The sequence below is a fragment of the Vidua macroura genome, chromosome 6, assembly GCF_024509145.1.
Source record: "Vidua macroura isolate BioBank_ID:100142 chromosome 6, ASM2450914v1, whole genome shotgun sequence".
Classification (NCBI taxonomy): Eukaryota; Metazoa; Chordata; class Aves; order Passeriformes; family Viduidae; genus Vidua; species Vidua macroura.
The window spans coordinates 61572458-61592008 of NC_071576.1; the positions used below are offsets into that span (position 1 = coordinate 61572458).

Genomic DNA, 19551 nt, shown 5'->3' on the forward strand with positions numbered 1-19551 from the left:
TTCTGTTTCACATCCCTCTTGAACTTTTATCTCCTATACATCTAATATTGCCCTGGTTCATCTCAAAGGAGCAACTCTGATGAAACAAAGATCCCAAAATCCTCCAAAATGCTTTAGGTTAGGAGAAAGCAGCAGCCACGCATCCGCAAACAAGGAAGTCTAGGGGAGAAAAAAAAAAAAAAGAAAAAAAGAAAAAAAGAAAAGAAATCTCTGCCTACACATGCTTTGCAAAAAAGTCTCCTGACACAAATAAAAGGATCCTCCCCAACATATGGAGGAGCTGCTCTGCCCTTCCGGGGATGGTCTGTAGCTATGTTCACCTCAGGCACGCCAAGGAGAGGTGAATTGTCAAATGCAATTTCCATCAGGGGCTGGTTTGGTTGAGGCAGATTAGTTGGATGCAAGGATGATAGATAGTTTATCCCAGCCCCAAACTGCCGCCTGGGAAATCCTGCACGCAAACGAACGGGAACTCAGGCGTTATTAGTGTCAGGAAGGTGCACACAGGCAAAATTTGGTTGGCAGCCAGGCAGGATGAATCAAGGCGAAAAAGTGACCAATTGCACGTTCAAAATGGAAATTGATAGGCATGTTGTAGTTTGGAAGGGTTTTAAACACCAGGAAAAAAAAAAAAAAAGGCATGCATTATTAATTATTCAGGGATAAATATTTAAAAAGTCTCGCTCTGTGGAGAAATACAATTTTTAAGTCAATGTAAATTACATGTATAGCATCCTAATTTTAGGCTTCTTTATCCCAGAAGCTTCACTACGACAGTTCAGAGGACTTCTTATTATATAACTTTAAAATACTCCCATTCAGAGTATTGCAGATTAAAAAATTATCTACCATATAAACAAATAAATGGCGGCTTAGTTTCATTGAATTATTTGTAAGCAAAGCAACCACTTGTGCCCCTCGCAGTGGAGTACAATGCTCATATTTATCACCTTCACCTTTTCAAAGTTACCTAAATATTTAATGAACTAAACAGTAGAATCCACCTGTGTGAGCAATCACAATCCTTGGTTCTCTAAATAAATAGCAAAAAATTGCTAAAAGAGAATGTCCTCAAGTTTCATTGCCTGAAGTGATACGCTCTGACAAATCTAACAGCTCTTTCTGTGTCATTCCTAATGCACTTGTCACTCAGTATTATCCATCCTCATTAATGACAATGGGAAAGTTTATCTTGGGAACACGTTTTAAATCATCCACTCTTCACAATGGGACCATGAAATCTCTTACAAAACATGAGGCGGGAACTACTCTGACAACAAAACCCCTTCCTGGCAGCTTTACTCTTAATTCCTGTTCAAGGAATAATGTGTTTATCATACAACCACACGGAACAATAAATTAGATGAAACTTGAAACAAGAATAGCTGCTTTGATTTTTCAAGATAGAAAGTGATTTTCCAATTTTTTTTTTTTTTTTTTTTTTTCATGTTGGGAACATTAAATCTTTCAGGGATGTAATTTTGTATGGGACCATACTTCCTCTTTAAAAAAGAAAGTTATAAACCCCTGATAAAATAGTTTGAATACTAATAATGCCACAGAAATAGTGAATACTGTTCACAATAAAAATGATGGCTAAGGGATTATTTCTGGCTTTGCACGAATTCTGCTTTACTTGTAGATATTTTTACCAGAAGTCTAGATTGTATGTACAAACCCACTCCAGTCAGTGGCATCATTTCCAGCAGTAATATTCTGTTTTGATTATGACTTCTGAAAACTGATATGCCCTCTGTGTCAGCGCTATGCAACAGATAGATTGCAGCTATTTCCTTTATTTTGGATGCCCTAATGTAAAAACTCCAATATTCATTGCTTCTCTTTTCATCATCTCATTTGTAACACCACCACCAAACTTCCATAAAGGCAGCAGTTAACAGAAGTTACTTCCAAATGCATCTGACTGCAACAAGTGCTGATTTTTTTGGATCAATTTGCAAAGTAACAACAGAATTTCAGGATGAAAACCTGAGAAACGAAAAATAGGGAAAATCAAAGAAGCTGCAAGAAAGTATTCCAGTTATTCCTTTTTGTGGGAGCACAGACAACTACACTGAATGTGCAGGATAATACTGCCCTAAAGGATGCACATCAGGGTGTGGATGAATAAAAATGGGGAAGGAGAAGCAGTAAAGAACACGGTACAAATAGAATTTTAGTTCAGACAGAGGAAAAAGTGCTTCTTATATGAGATTATAAGTAATGCACTGACAAAATCCTTTCATTGCAATGTTTCTACAACAGGCCCTTACTCTACTAACACAGTAAAAATTCTCCTTTATAGATTTAGGGGTGTTTCAGTAGCCTGAATCTAATTTTCATGGCTTTCTCAAAGTCAAAATGCCCTTTTCAGATCCATAAAAAAATAATCAAGACATGCACTTCCACCTTAAAACTGTCTTTTACATAACATCACTGTGGCCTTGAAAGTTTATAAAGTAGCTCAAGTTTTTGTAGGACAGCCAGAACACAAAAAAGCCAGTTCTTCTTTCCTTGTTTCCACAGGTTTTCAAAAACCATAAGCCTGAAATTTTCCAGCTATTGCTGAAGATTTTAGCAGGCAGTTGTGACTTGCCTTCTTATTCTGCAAAAACTCACTTTATTAATAGAAAAATTAGAAATAATGTGGCTTCCCATTTAACTGATGAGGAATGAAACACCTCACCAGTAATCTCTTATCAAACTGTAAAGGAAATCTAAAAAGAATAAAACTTAAGCAGGACAGTACTAAAACAAATATTTTTTAATACACAGCTATATAAAAGTAGCTACATTAATGATACAAATACAAAAATTAACATAATAATCTCAAAGATTATATTAATTTAAGAAATGCCTCTTAAACAAAATAAGAATTTCATTTAATTACAGAGCTCCTCAAAGCATCAGGAATCTCCTTTTAGTTACTTACTGAAATATCTGCACACATTCAATATTTATGCTGTCTTTCCCTCTACCCATTTTTAAACAGAATTAAAGGAGTAGCTAAAACTCTGCCAATAAAATGCCAGGAAGGCTATTTTTAGTCTAGATGATGTAGACCAAGCACAAACAGCCCATGGCTATGCTACTATTGAGGATCAGATCTAAATACAAGCATTAGATTTCCTTCCTATTAGTTTTTTTTTTAACAGCAACAAGAATTACAAATTACATACTGGTCTGTATCTCTTCATAAATACTCATCCTAGAAGGAGAACCATTTTTTCCTTCATTACGACAAAAAAAAGAAAAAAAAGCTGGTGTAACTCCTGCCACACTTTTCTCTGGTAGAAAAAGGTTTGTGAAAGTGCATTTGAGGCAGTAGAGGAAACTTGTAACCTGCCCAGAATTACAAAGCCTTACACCAAAAGGTGAGAAGTGTTGATTAGCAAGTTTACCATGCTGCTTTCAGGGGCTTTAGACTGCAGACCTGAGACATCTCAATCTCCAGAGACTGCAGGGTTTATGGATCAAGCAACACATGACTAAGTCCCTAATAAATCCATGAGAGAAGAGATGAAACCAATGGATAACTGCACATCACAGAGAACAGAAAGAAAACGCTGCTCAGTTGTAACACCTGTGTGGCAAGCACATTTCTCTCTGTGCACCTCAATAAAAAATCCTGAGAGAGAGAGAAATGTGCTTGCCACACACCTGGCACCTCCAGTGGCCATGGGTGTGTTCATCCTGTACATCACACACTGGATGTAGCCCCAAAATGGGGCTACAACCACGAGCAGGCTTGCCTTGCTCAGCTCTTCTCATCCACTCGTGTGCTGGCTCACAGATAAAAGCAGCTAAAGGGGAATGTCCAAACCCTGAGCTATCCTGGAACAGCAATCCTTGACTGAGAACTCTCCCAGCCCACAAGTGTATCTGCAAACTGCAGAATTCACAGAATTCACAGAATCCCTGGGTTGGAAGAGACCTCCAAGATCGTGGAGTCCAACCCAGCCCCAACACCTCAACTCAGCCCTGGCACCCAGTGCCACATCCAGGCTTTGTTAAACACACCCAGGGATGGTGACTGCACCACCTCCTGGGCAGCCATTCCAGAACTTTATCACTCTTTCTGTGAAAAACTTTTTCCTGATATCCAACCTAAATTTCCCTCGGTGCAGCTCTTGGTGCCCTCTCATTCTCATTCCCTCCATTCTGCCTGGAGAAAGAGCCCAACCCCACCCGAGCACAGGCACCTTTCAGGAGCTGTAGAGAGTGATGAAGTCACCCCTGAATCCCCTTTTCTCCAGGCTGAACAACCCCAGCTCCCCAGATCCTCCCTGCTCCAGCTGGAGAGTCAGGAGCCAGCCTGGGTGAGGCAGTCACTGAGCAGCTCCTCCCCAAATTTGGGGAACGTTTTGCTCACAAATATTCAAACGCTCAACAGATATCGTGGGTGCATCACAGAGATTTCAGAAATCTACACAAAACTCAGCTCCAACAGCCAGATCCTCAAATGTTCACATGTGGGCCACACAAAGCCAGTCTTTCCCACAAAAAGTGAGCGTACAGCGACTTAGCAAAGATTACTAAAGACCTCAAAACTTTAAATATTGAGCACTGAGGTTATTTTGAGAACAGCAGGCGCTGCTCTGGATGCAGGGTGAGGTGGATTTCCCCCAGTGCAGTACTCACATCCTCCCACTGAAAAGTGGCAAACTGGTTGGTTGCCTTTGCTTTCTGCTTTTGCTTTGTAGCAAGACTCAAGCAGACACGCTGCTCAAAGATCCCTGGTTTAATAAAGGATTTTTTTTAGTTTATGAGAAAAAAAAAAAGTAAGTCCATTTAGCAACTTGAACTTACGAACACCAGAGTGAAATTCTTGAGTAATTTTTGCTGTAACAGACTTCAAACAGGGGAAAAAAATGTAGATGAAGAGCTCATAGACTGTTTTCATAAGCTAAAACCAGGTTTTTCAAACCTTAAATACCTGAAATGAGGCATTTAAAATGAACTACTTTCAGCAAGTGCTGCCAGCTGTTTTCTGAAAGTCAAGCAGCCTATGATTGGTGTAACTTGGCAGCCAGATTCCCTTTATTTATTTATGCATTTATGGACATCAATAAAAAGTTTAATTATTGTACACTATACAATTATTGCTCACTTTCTTCAGAAGGAAGGAGGAAACAGAACAGTTAATTCAGTAATATTATTCATTCTGAAGGGGGCTAATATGGTGTCAATGTTAAGCTGGCCAGAAACTCCACTTTAACTGCAATAAATAATGTTTTCCTTCTAGTAGACAGCATCACTTGATATTTCAAAAGCCATTGGTTTTCAACATGCAATGAGAAATTTTAAATTACATTATGTGTGATACAGAATCCTTTGAAAACCCTAGGAAATATAACTGAGAAAAACCAAATACAAAAAATATCAAAACCATGTAACTAAAACAGCTGTGAGAAAGAGAGCAATAAAGATGGCATGGCCAAAACCTAATTTTACTTAGACTTTGGGTACCTCACCCATTTTGCTTATGATAATTTACTTTTTGCACAATTCTCTTGGCCAGAAATATAAGAATAAAATGTACTCTGGAATTTAGTTACAAATAATACCCCATAATTTAGCCAAAGCAAAAAGTAGTATTTGCACAACAATTATAGAACATTTTTTCTTCAGCTACAGTACTTTGCAGTGTATTTTTATTTTTTTCCTCCTGTCTCTTTTTGGAACTTTCATGAAGTCTTTCAGACTAAGAATAATGACTAGCTTACTCTCAATAAAAATAATTTAAAAACCCATGTTCCTGTATGTTAACAGCTCAATAAAGGGTAATATTTTTTTGTCACCCAGTAAAATAAAATAGATCAGAAAAAAGGTATGAAACAACTTCTGTAGAGGTGAAAAATTTAAAGAAACTATAAATTTGTGGTTTCCTTACAGATTTACGTTCATCCAAACCCATTAATCTTTTCAAAAGACTGGAAATGTTAACACTTAGTCTTGAATTTCCAGAGTTAAAATAAAACATTGGAAATTTAAGTGTGCTACTAGCCATGGCAAATGTTTGGCAGCATTGGTCTGTTTCCCTAGAAAATGCCATTTTAACCCTTTACAAGTATTAGGTGGGGCTACCTTCCAGTTTCCTCGTTCAGAGAATACTTGGAGTCACTTCCTACCCCAAGATCGTGATTAAAACCATAACAAACAGCACTGAGACAAGGAGATCCAGATGGATGCACATCTTGGACATGGAAAATCCTCCTGCTCTCATCCCTTGCACTAAGAGCCCTGAAGCATGGCAATAAGGTTCAGGTACAATGCAGACCTGTGGATGAGAAATTGTGACTCCCTCTCAGCTTTCATTTTTCTTTTCCTGCCTTTGCAGAGCTACAGAAAACCCGAGATGTGTTTTACCATGTAACAGCCTGACTGGGTTTGTTGCTCTTTGTAAAATGAGAACACAACACAATGACAAAATATCCTAATTTTATTAAAACTTGTGATATTTTAAAGAGCATTTATCCTGCTGAGAACTACTACAAATATGGGGTTTAACTCTTTTTGCTTCTTAAAGACTCACCATCAATATCTGTCTAACTCATGCCCACAGACCTTTGTCTAAAACACAGTGAATAATACAATAGTGAATAATATAATAGTGAATATATAATAATGAAGAACATAATCCTTTATAGAGATTTGCAGAGAAAGAGCCTTTTAATCTTTATCAACCAACATTTTTACAAAAGATGTCCTTATTCTACCTGTCTCCTAATGGTTAGAAAGTGGGAATATGTCAGCTGCTTTACTTGTCTGGCAAATACAGGAGAAGTTGACCCACTTATTTACAGACTGAGCAGGCCAAACCCTTTCATGCTGCAACACTGACCCTTAGCACAGATCCTGAGAATGAGCAGCCCATTACAGCATGCACAAGTGACCTTCCAGGGCATTCATGACTTGGTGGTGCATGTTCTTCCCTTGCAACAACACGTGGCATAAATGTTGTTAAACACCAGAATTATTTGCTTAAATAAGTTCTGTTAAATGGGCTCTGTTTGCTAACAAGGAGCTGCAGTTGCACTGTATTACAGGGGTTAAAGTTTTGAAAAACTGAATGGAACTCTCACATTACAGTGTGATACAACCCATAGGACAAAATTAATTATTAAAAAGATTTCAGGATATTACAAATCTTCCTATGAAACCTAAGAGTTAACAATACCTTCCTGTATTTGCCTACAGACAAATAATTAATAATTTAATTTACATAAATCAGCAGTATACAACAAGAAGGTGATATTTTAAAATTAAATTCTTCCACATGTGCACAGGATATGTGTTCTGAAATTCCATACACTGTATAAAATTGATCACTTGATTTCAATCCAGTGTACCATTAAATTTCAGAGGGTTTTTCTTTTCAAATAGGAGCCCTCCAAGTATTGTTTCATTTCAAGTTATTATAATTTAAAAATACTCTCCCAAAACTTTAGCTAAATTGTACTGTCACAATTTAAAACACGTACATTTATTCAAAATTGTTTGAAAGAATGTAATACATTTTTGACAGGCAGTCTTTTACAATATTGAAATCAAATCCTTGATTTCATCAAACCCTTCATATTCTGTGCCTTATTCCTGGAAGGCTCATGCCAAAATGATTTAGTTTGATTTTCTTTAACAATGGTAGGTTGGCTTGACAGCATCTGACAAAACAATTCAGTGAAGTACACCACAGCAGGTAAAGAGAACCTGAACTGGCTACTAGGTGAAATAATGCAAAATGGAGCTTGGTATTATGACAGAATGAGTTTTGCAGGAGAATCTGTTCTTGCAGTATTCCTAATTTTAGATGAAGAAAGTGTTATGGTATTATAATTACTGCCTTTTGAACTATTTTTAAATAACCCAGTGGTGAATGTAATGGGGAAAATGGACAGGAAAAAAAAAAATCAATGCAAAAAACCTTATGAATTTCAGCTGAATTTTATTGCAGCGTTTTGCCTCTCTCTGTTGGAAAGCCCAGTTTTTTATGCAGAGCTCCCTGCACTGGAGCCCCCCAGCTGGAGTGGAACATCCAGCACCAGAGTTTGCCAGGCATGCTGCATCTGCTCAAGGCTTCCCCTGCCAGCCCCAGAGGTATTTGTGTTCTCAAACACATGGGGGTGAGAAAACTGGAGAAATACACTTTCTGGAACACTTTAGGAAAAGTTCTGGCTCATCCCTGAACCAGGAGCACCTGGGAAGGTTCATCCCTGCCCCAGGCAGACACAATGCTGCAAAAGGAGGTTTCATTTGGGTATCATAAGGCCCTAAAAGAGGCTCGAGCCTTGTAAGGACTCCTGTGACAATTTTGACAATCTCAAAATACAGAGTTCTTTTGTGCATAAATGAAGGTATATAGATCAGTAGGGCAACATGCATGTTGTAGCATATGTTGGCTTATTTTCCTTATTTTACTGAATGGTTGCTATAGAACTGCCAGTTTACCTAAATTTATAATTAACCAGTGTTTTGCCTTTTGTCAGCTCCCAGGCTTGCTGACTCTTTTTGTTAACAGTGGCCAAAACCAGTTCATTAATTCAACTGCATTTATTTACAAATTTACTCAACTTTAGAAACATCTGAGTAATATAGTCAAGATGAGGGTCAGCCATTAATGAAGACTGCCTCAAATTCTTTTGGGAGTAGTTAAAAGCAGTGATGCTCTCATTGCCATTTTCTAGTTCCCACTTCATCTGAGAGCTTGGTATGGCATGGATTTTAAATATATACTGATTTAATATATACTGTTTTTTAAATACGTACTGATCCCATGTGTGCTGCTGACAGGGTTGACTTGTTCCTCCAGAAGAAATAGCCTGAGCCCCTGTTTCTATACCTGCTCCTGATGAAAAATTACTCAGGGAATGTTTGCAGGAGCACAGTTCTGGCACTCAGTGATGCTCCTGAGCCCCTTAGGACCAAACCTGTGTGATGGTTTTTACTGAAGCACTGCAGACATCAGCTCTGACTTGTTTTGGTTAATAACCCATCTGTTTTGGTAAACAACCCCTGACAGTGGCCACTTGCACATCCCTTTTGCAAATAAGAAGTTTAACACAGTGTAATCTGTCTAAGACAAGCAATCAAAACAGAGACACTCAAAGGAAGACAAAAAAAAGTCAGAAATACCCAGATTTCATGTGGAGGCTACCTAAGCCACACTTCCTGTTTTAAATGGCCAAAATCACCACCTTAAAGAGTTTTAAGTCATCTTCCAAATACACAGACACAAGGAATACCTGGAATTGCAATTATTTCTTACTTTGGCAATCATTAATTTTCTAACTGCTGGATAAAGACAGGACATTACTTGAATGCCTTTGGAATCATGTGCTTATTTTTAATTCTGTATAGGCTCAGTTGCTGGTTTTGGTGGTTATGTTTCCTTCCAAAGACAGAACCTTTTACTCTGGCAATTACCATGGGGAAAATGGAATACAGAATGCCATACTGCATCTGCCCTGCTCTGAGAAACCAGCCACAGGACTCCTCTAATTCCTTCCCCTCCTGTTAGGAAACACCTCTCAGGAAAGAAACTCCTCAACTTGTACCTAAAGATCTGGAAACTTGTTTTTTGCTCTGTGGCAATTCTTTAAATTGTATATGACATTTGGCTTCACACTGAGCTGGCTCCTGAAGATTTTTATTGTGGGCTGCACAGGTGGTGTAGCCATTTAAAAGAAAATATTGGCTGCTGTGACTTGTGTTTTGATTAAAAAAAATGTATTTGCACAACAACTATTCATTAGACAGACTATAATATAAAAACTTGTTTGAAAAAGCTTCATCTCTATACTTCTAATTGACAGTTACTCAAAGACTTATAAATTAAGCAAAACTAGGGAATTAAAAAAACCCACCCTCACAAACTTTCCTATTTGCAAGTGTTTATCTGAATGTATCAGGAGTTTTAGCTTTAGATAGATAATTTCAGAGGTCTGTGTTGTCCAGACAATAACAAAGGGAGTTAATCAAATATGAATTTTCTCCAACTGTCTTGTCAAACCAGGTAATGATGTCCTGCCAGCCAAACTCAGAGGGAACATGTGAAACAAATACAAAAGTAAACAGGCCCTAAGCTGCCCAAGGGAAAGTCAGCAAGATGGCAATTTCAATCATTTGGAATAATACTAAAGCAGCCTTAGGCTTTTCTCAGAATGGAAACATGTCACTGTTACTGCAATATTTGAACAAATCAGACTGCAAAAGAAAGGAACACTTATGTAATCACAGCCATAGAACAGCGCTTTACTCGATGGTGAGGTGGAAAATAATTAAGGGAAAATGTCCTTTTGGTGAGTAATTATAAATCTACCTAAATAACAAAGATAAACAATGTTTCCTTAGAAATTTGGAGCGGTGAAAAAAAACAATTTTAAGCAGAGATTCCTCAAGTCTTGACACAGGAGGCTTTGGAACAACAAAGATAAAGTTCTGTCAGATAAAACTACGAACGTAATGGTCCTACAAAATTTCTCAAATGTTGATAAAAGTTACACTCAGAGCTACAAAGAAAGCAAAAAAGCACTTCAAGAACAACTGCGCTGAACGGCTGCGTTTAGGACGAACGGGCTGTCATATCATTTAACTGAGAAATCAAAAAATATTTCAAATATTTGGGGAACTTACCTAATCAGTAAACGTTCAGTATGTGTCTAGTCATGTAGCCATCTTTGAGTCAATCATCAGAAAATCAAAGGCAAATTGGCATGACTCAACCCAAACTTTAATACCGCATGATTGTGTCGTGTAAGCTTGTTTTGTGCGAGGGCTGCTGTGGTTTTAGCAGAGAGATTAACGACCGGACCTAAGCTGGCCTCCAAACCTTGCCCTGCTGATGCCTCAAGCCCTTTGAAGTCTGACCATCATACCTGGCAAAACAACAGTGGGAACTAGGCTGGTGTCAGATCTAATCAAGTTTCCTGCCTCAGCATAGCTAACTATGGGCTACACTAATTGGCCCAATTGCGGATTATACCTTTTGCTACAGATTCGAGACAATAATTTAGTCAAATGATGGTTTTTATCTCCTTCTAATTAAGATTCCAAAGTGGGAAGAAATAGGATTAGACAGGCTAACTTCAAAATTGTGTCCTTTAAAGTGGCATGCACATAAGATAGATCTCTGATTATACTGCATATAGGGGAATATTGCTGGTAACTAACGTGTGAAGATTTGGGAAAGAAGCTTGAAATAGCTACTGCACCTTTTAGATAAGCATGGAAGTTTTCCTGGAAAGGTTCCTCTTCATAATTTATAAATGGGCAATGAGCACTTATAAATATTCATTAAAAAAACATTTTCATCCTGAATTAAAAAAAAAAATCTCTTTAGAAAACATTTCAGTCGATCTCATTTTGATGAAGAAGACACGAGGAAAACTGAAACAGTTAAAAGATTCCTTAAAAGGCTATAAAGAGGCAGAGTTCCTCCCACAAAACTGCAATCTAATAAAATAGATTTGACATTTAAGGCTTTTCACCTACGAGGGCCAAACTATAAGGAATTATTTAACTGGTGAGCAATCCAGAGATGAGAAAATCCATGTCCCATGCTCTTATTTTAAACTCTAAAAAAAGAATGGTGTAGTGATGAAAAAACTCTTTTTGAAGAAATTTCACCATAATTCACAGGTTCTGTGTTTCTAACTTCTCGTATGCAATTTGATTTTAAAGCAGCATTTCAAGTAGAGGTCAATATTTTTATCCTAAATTGTGTATGTAAGCACGTAGAATCTTGCCAAAAACTGTAAGGTACTCGATATTCATTTTCATTTCCTATTTAAACTACATACTGAAGAAGCCCAGTAAACTCAGTTGCACTCTGTATAAGGCACACACAGTGCTTGCAATGTGCACTGTTGTGCTGCTTTTTGCTTCTGCCCCCAGAACCAGCGCTGACTGACTGCTGACACATCACATTCTAACTGCAGAAACCCATTTCAGAAGACCTTATTCACATCCTTTCCTCATTCAGTTTTTTCCCTTGCTCCCATTTTTTTTTTTATTGCTCCAGCCAGCCTCGCTGTAGTCTGCTTTCCCTAACAGTATGAGGAAGAAAAACATATGTATTATAGATTAGTGAGACGTGTACAGGAAGATCACAGGAGGACAGTGATCTAACATGTTCAAAAAGGGATAGTTTGTGTCAGCTCAGCTTAGAGAAAGCATATCTCTAACAAAACCTGAAGTTATTCAAAAGGGGCTGCAGCTGAGCAGCAAAGGGAGGAATTATACAAGTGGGTCATCTACGCATGTCTGGGGCAACAGGTTGTTTCAAGAGTTGTACTTCACTCCTGTTTCCAACGTCCTGTGGCTAATTCAATTCTTTTTACAGAGCCTCCTGCTAAGGGTTTTCTTTCCTTCCAAATTACATTACAGATTAGCATCTCAAATTCGTCTGGAAGAAAAGATTGTATTCTGAGACAGGACTCAGGGATGAGAAACCACCCAAATATCCTAATTCACAGCTATAATAAATGAGAATTTACTGTGCTGTGAAATGAGGGCGCACGCTCCTCTACACCTCTGAAAACAGGGAGAACATTTATATTTCAAACCCAAACACAGACTTACCAAGGTTTTGTTTCTACTGTACCTCTCAAAAGCAGCTGTTCAAATGCTTTAATACCTCACAATGCCTGGTTTCACTCGCTGCATTCTCTGGGAAGTGACAAACCTTCTAAAGGAATTGTCCTGGGGAAGAAAGCCCTCCTCCATGTGTTTGCCTTTAAGTGGCTTCTGAAGAGGATACCTCTGGTTGAGAAACTTCTAGCACTCACGCAGAGATGACCTGCATGAAGAACTGGCTGCCTGATTAACTATTAACTACTCTCAATAGGATTAGATAATTAAAGACATTGATGACCATTAATTAGGAGGAGGGCACCTTAATTTGTCACTTGATAGGGCCCTTTCAATGATTTATAGGTTAGGGCTACTTGCAATTGTGAAGGGAGGGGGCAGTGAAGAGAGAGAACCCTTAAGTTACCTTATCAAGTGGCCAGCTAAAAAGGGCAGAGGGTCAAATAAGGGCCAAAGTGGTCACTTAAGGGTGAAGTCCCAAACACCAAAGCAGTGCCAAGCCACATTGACCAGCATTTGGTGATGGAGTAAAAAATATGCTAATTTATTGGTGGCAATTCTCTCTTTTTATGGTTTCAAGCAGTTAAGACAAGTGGCCTGCTTAAGAGCTTTTCATTTGAAAAGAGATTAAACAAAATGGTTTGTCAGGGATGCTTGGCTGTTTTATGTCTTTGTTAAAAAAAAAAAAAAAAAAAAAAATTTTGCTCAGACTGTACAGATGACTATTGCATCACCCTGAAAGCCATCTTCCATCTCTAAGCACTACTTGGTTAATAAATACATCAGCTCTAATTGCTTAATAGTGCTATGTTCATTTGCTCTTTAGCAAGATTAAAATGAAATACATCTTTTGTATTACCGCCTTCTACCAGGACTGCCTGCGTAAAGGTCACAGGAAAAAGTTTAAATTTAGTAGGAAATTTACTTAAGGACATTAGTGTAAATGATACTGTGTTTAAAATGACATAAAAGAGCGAAAGGTGATTTCAGTAATGCAAAGAAAATGGTTTCTGAATACTGATAAGGACACTTATCCCCCATACCACACACAATTTTAGGCAACATTATACATTAAAAATCTCTCTACTGGGGTAATAACATATAGCTACTTTCCCACCCACTAACACAAGTAAGAGCAAGTCATTAACATTTAATTAAATATGCTCCTGACATCCTTAGAAACATGTCATGCTTTGTTATTGAAGGTTGTGGCCTACTTTCTGTGTACGTTTTAGACCAAAATAAAGTATTTATAGCAGACCGATTTAGTGCAGCAAAGGAGACATTTTTAATTAGAAAGCATATTACAGTATTTTCTAAACCCGTTCCGAACAGAAATGAATTTACATCCTCTGATGCATATTTTATGTATTTCGACAAAACGAAACATAAGAGATGGGATTAGCTCCACCTTTTGGGTTCTAAACAGTGAAACAACGTTTCTCTTACCTCGATGGTGAACTGCTTCCTTTTTAATCTAAAAGCAAGGTCCTTCGTGTCTGACACATCACAGATCAAGCTATTAAGCCGAGGAATCTGATGTACGTGAACCAAACCTTGTGGAAAGAAAGAGTAAAGGAGGGGAAAAAAAAAAAAAAAATTAAGAAAACGCTGTCATCCAGATGCATAAATTAGAGTCTTAGAGCAGAATTCTGTATATTTACACACACTCATCCTCCCCTTTTTAAACTGGAGCTTACTACCAGGAGCAATGAAGCAAACGGCGCGATTATGCTCAAGTAATCAAGCAGAATAAGATAAACAGAAATCCTTGTGCGAGGAAAACTAATTGCACTTTGCTACAGGAGTACAGATGTAAAGAGCCATCTTAATACTTGTCAAAACTACAGCCGCTTTGTGTGTGATTTTCTCCTGTATTTACAGTAAGCAAATATGGCTATCACCTTGCACGCTGCCCACGGCACCACGGAGTGATCTTTATTTTATTAAATGCACCAGTAAGCAGCCAGCAAAACAAGGCTTATGGGTTACTGGTAACCACTGAAGCTCTAATGAGAACTCCTTCCTTCCGTGCCCTGAGAACCACTTGGAAAAAAAAAAAAGTTTCTGGGGAATCCCGGGTTCAGGTGACGCTTCTTAATAATTTTTAACCCCCGTGCCACCCCAGAAGAAATCAGTTTTCCTCCTGCAGGAGGGCTTCTGTAGCAGTTCAGATGTTTTTTAACAGTACCACTGCAAGCTCTGCGTTCTGTCAGCTGCAGCTCAAGCTGATTTTTTCTGACAAGGACGCTGGATGGTTTTTGTGCAGCCTAATATAGTCTCTGAACGACCTAAGGGTGATTTTCTACATCTGAAAAACCAGGAAAATTCTACAGGGCTTCTCAATTACTGGCCTATATTTGCTGTTCATAAAGCCAGCGTCTAAATGGAAATACTGAACATTCAGAGAAGGTATCTGACTTCAAAACGGCAGCAGTGAGAAAATCTCCAAACATTAAACCCTTTATTTAAAACAGGGCAAGTACTTTTTCAGGCATTTATTTATTTCCTTTAAAGGAAGATTCCTAAAATTGAAATACTTTAGAAAGCATCATTTTTATGGGCACTAATTACAAAAATTCTCAATATTAGAAAAGTGTTATTACAGTTTTAAACCTTCAATCCTTGTCTCCTCTGCAGTGAACTAGAAGAACTATTTGTTAGGGTTTTGAGTACAAAATCTAATTATTACATATAGGAACAGCAGGTATAACACAGGGTTGCTTATATACAGTATCCCAAAAATTTTTATTTAGGGGTCATCTATATAATTCTTTTGTTATTTTGTGGCTTTTCTAACATTTCAATTTGCAGGCAGCTTAATAAAATTATTAAGGAGGATTCATTAAATAATGCAATAATGTAATCAAACTTCTCCAGAAGTCAAAATCTTTCATCATCCGCGGTAAATAAATACCTTAAAATACTTTCTTAGGTGAAAAGAATCCACAAAGTTAAAACCATTAGAAATACCTCTTTTCAGACTGTCAAATTAAGGCTGTGCAAATCTCAAAAGCTATCTATATTGGCACATAATTTGTGTTAAATAGCACCAGAAATGACTTAGCATACATTTTTAGAGGAAACCAGGAAATAACTGCTAAAACACACATTGTCTTAAAGGATCTCTTCAGTAATGAAAAAAGGAGTATTAAATTGACAGAATTATGTTAGCATAAACAAAGGCCATATCACGATTATACAGTTGGAAAAATAATTAGGCAAATTATTCCAGCTTTTGTTCACGATTTCTTTTTCATTCACCTTTTTTTTTTCAGATAATGAAATGTGCACTACTTTCACAGTCAGAAAGATTTTTCTCTGATTTATTAATTACAGCTTGCATACACACAGTGGTGTCTCAACACCATCTTTGCTTTTTTTCCTGTATACTCCATACATTCTGCTGGGGAAAACACTGCCACTGTCATGTGCTTACAGCAGATTTCAGATAAGCAGTTTACTTTCAGCTAAGGGTTTCCATGGAACTACAGTAATATCACAATAATAAGAGCTGTAATTTATGCACAGTCTGAGCCCTGCTCCAGATCAGCTAAAACTGTTACTCACTGCCTTGGCTGTGCACAAGTTCTAATATAATTTTGAAAATTTAAATGTTCTGCTGCAACAGCTGACAAAAAATCTTTGGGAAACAAAATGCCAGATTAAGCACCATCACCCATTTTGAAGATAAAACACTTGAAAGGCTTTTTTGAGTGTTTCTCAAAAATGACTTTTTACCAAAATCAGTTTCATCTTTTACATGCCACATATATTTCCTCAAATGTGCAAGTGCTGTAACCTACAGCTGACAAAACAGAGCATTATTTTTTAGACAAAGTCTACCCCAGCCCATAATTCAGCAGTTTCTCCACCTCGCTACAATATATGTTTTTCCCGTGTTCTCAATTTAAAACTTGGCAGATCAGAAAGTATTGATTTCATGACAAGTTCAGCTCGCTGGTCAGATGATTGCCAAGCCTGCCCTGCATGTGAATTCCCCAAAGCCTGCCTGGTGAGATGTACATCTGATTGAGCCCTGCCCCAGTAATGCAGCTTGACAACATGCAAGGAGTTGCCATGTTTCCTTTGCAGCCTTAATGCACTCTGCTGAAAATTTCCCTAACTCAAGGCTGCTTAGGCAAGGGGAAACATTGAGGAGGTATAATTCCAAAATGAAATCAAATGCTGCTTCAGAGCAGATACCCAACTGGAGGGTGAGCTGCTAAGTGCCCTAGAAACACCCAGGGCAGACTTTTTGCTTTGCTGAAGATGGAACTCACCGTGGTAATCCTTGTACAATGGATTGGTTTCTCTCTCAGAGCCAATAAATGATTCAAGACCAACCACCATATCTGACAAGTTTGTTACACGTTCCATAATTGCTTTATTCTGTAAGACATGGAAACAAAATATGTGATGAAAAAGGTAATTAATGTTCATAGAGCAAGCCTTGGTCTTCTCAGTGACAAACTGTGGGGGGAAAATAGGTCATCAATACTTGGAAATTATGTTAGAAGGCTTTTTTCTTAAAAAAAAAAAAAGACTTCAAGTATCTGTCTAAAGAAAACAAATATTTGACAAGGATAAACTACGAAAGGGCTCACTTTGCACTAAATTAACATTTCCTTAAATCTTCACAACAAGCATTTGGTCACATCAGCAATATTTACAAGCCATGTGTTAAGCTTATCTCTCATTGATTTCTCCTACAAGTCTGATGCCCAGTTTTTGTTTGGGTTCTGAAACCCTTGGTATTTAATACACTTAGGCAAATCATCTCTAATATTCTGAGCAAGCAGAACCCACACAATTATTCATTTTGGCTAGCAGTGGAACATGGAAAACTCAATGCTAATTTCTTAGCATTTTTCCCTCTGAAAGTTTCTCTCTGCACAACATATGACTCTAAAGCTTCAAGCAGCATTACCATTTCTCAATATACTTGTGATTTTTGAGTGTTGCCTTGTGTCTTGTTCTACAATGTACTGTCACATGCCTTAAATAAGCTGGTTTTTTCTTTACTCAATTTTATATAGCAGAAAGAGACACTCAAAGGTCACAACAGAGATCTTCAGAGGTAAGACAGAAAAAATGTTCTTAAATGCTTTGATGATGTCAGTATTTAATGAGGAAAACAAAAAAGGAACACATCTGTGGTAAAAATAAAAATATTTCTTGAAGATAAGAAATAGTTACCTTAAAGGCACTTGGAGAGCTGGTATAATACTCTTGTTCTTGGTGCTTGTAGGTGCTACATTTACCAAACCTTCAGGGGTATCAAGACCAATCACCTCAAAATACCCATCACAATTATAAGGAATTAGCTCTGCAGCTCCAGGTTATAGCTTTGTATTTTCTATTCATTTTACAGAGTTTTGTACGTTTTTGCACTTCTTTCAAAAACTGTATGACTGATGCTTATTCTGAAAGCTCACTTTAAATACTGGTAAACTATTCCACAATAGCAATTTATCAATTAGCAGCAGAGACATTAAAACATCCCCAGACATGTTAGAATGGTCCAGGCATTGTACTGACATTCAGGTTTATTAAAGTGGTGATCAACACCCCAACAGCTTCCACGAAACCACATTTCAATCACCATTATTTTCTAGCCATGCTGAAGCTTACAAAGCAGACACCAAAGGTGAAAATCTCCCGCTCCTGTCAAAGAATAAACTGAATTCTGTTTTCTGACCTCTACGTGAAGTTGTGGCCTGTCTGGAACAGCCCAATCTGCTCAGGTTACCAGCCCTAAATCCACAGATCCCATGGCACCTCCAACACCCCCTCCCTTCCCCACCTTCTGGGCCAGATGGCATCAAATCCTGGGGAGGGGTCTCTTTTCAAAGCCTCTTGTGCACAGGCCAAGAGCATCCATCCCCGTGGAATCAGGGAACTTCCATTTTGCCCACAAATCTAACCATGGATAATGATAAAGTGCTGTCATCCTACAGAATTTCCTTTCTGAGGAATAACATAAGTGATGTGAGGTAAAAGGACGCTGCCCACCCACCAACCCCTACACTTTGCTCTTGTATCTACCCCTAAAATTGTAAGGCTGGCTTGCAAATCATTTCTTCCTCTAGGAAGAGAGAGACAATACATTATATTTTAATGGAACCTTTTTGGTCACATTATTCTACAGGGGCAATCACATAAAGATGGTATAAATCTAAATCTGAAGTAGTCAGTGACCTCTATAATCCCACAGACCAGAAATTGCCATCTTTTGTCAGTTCTTCAGGAGGCTGCTGGATGCTATTTGTGTAAGTAAGAAACACAAAACTTTTAAATAAATAAATAGACACTGATGATTCCTGGAAACAAAGCTAAAGTCCTGATATAGAAAAAAATATCCCATCCCATTTGCTGTCCATTGATGTTTTTCCTTGCCAGTTTTGAGAACAATGGGTTACAAAAACTGTGGAAAGAAAGGTGCCCAACCATCAGCAGCATATCCCCATCACATACAGCCCTGCAAATCATAAGAATAGCAAACTCCTATTTGGTTTTAATTCAAAATTAAGATTCAAGTGAGGGACAGCACCTCAATATTTGCCTGATATGTTGGGTTTCAGCTCCTCCTCTGAAAGGGTTTTGCTTTCTTAAATGGTGCTGTCTTTGCCCACGTTGATTTTGTTTTTGTTTTTGAAGTGTGTCAAAATATTCCCCTGGCTTAATGCAGTGTATCTCGGGAAATATTTTGCACAGTGAGTGGCCACACCAAAGAGACATTTGCTTATGTGGCATTGTTGCCATAGATCTGTATCTATGGTGTATTTTCTACTTTGCAGTGTTCAGCACATTAATGCCCAATCACAGCTGACGTCAGCACACAGATAGTTGTGATGTATGGCACACTGACATAAACACACAAATCATGTTGCCCCATCTGGGCTGGAAAATTTAACAGAGCTCCAGATCTTCCTCCAGCCCCATACAAATATACCTCCTGCT

At 38.0% G+C, this 19551-nt stretch overlaps 1 protein-coding gene across 1 annotated transcript in view; it reads right to left on the reverse strand.

Moving 5' to 3' along the window:
* ELP4 (elongator acetyltransferase complex subunit 4) overlaps positions 1–19551 on the reverse strand; it is a 137433-nt gene that overhangs the window by 60062 nt on the left and 57820 nt on the right. Inside the window, exons 8-9 of the mRNA XM_053980829.1 lie at positions 16872–16980; positions 14038–14144 (exon numbers count right to left, since the gene is read on the reverse strand). Of these exons, the coding sequence (XP_053836804.1) occupies positions 14038–14144; positions 16872–16980 (216 nt within the window). The remainder of the gene's footprint in view (positions 1–14037; positions 14145–16871; positions 16981–19551) is intronic.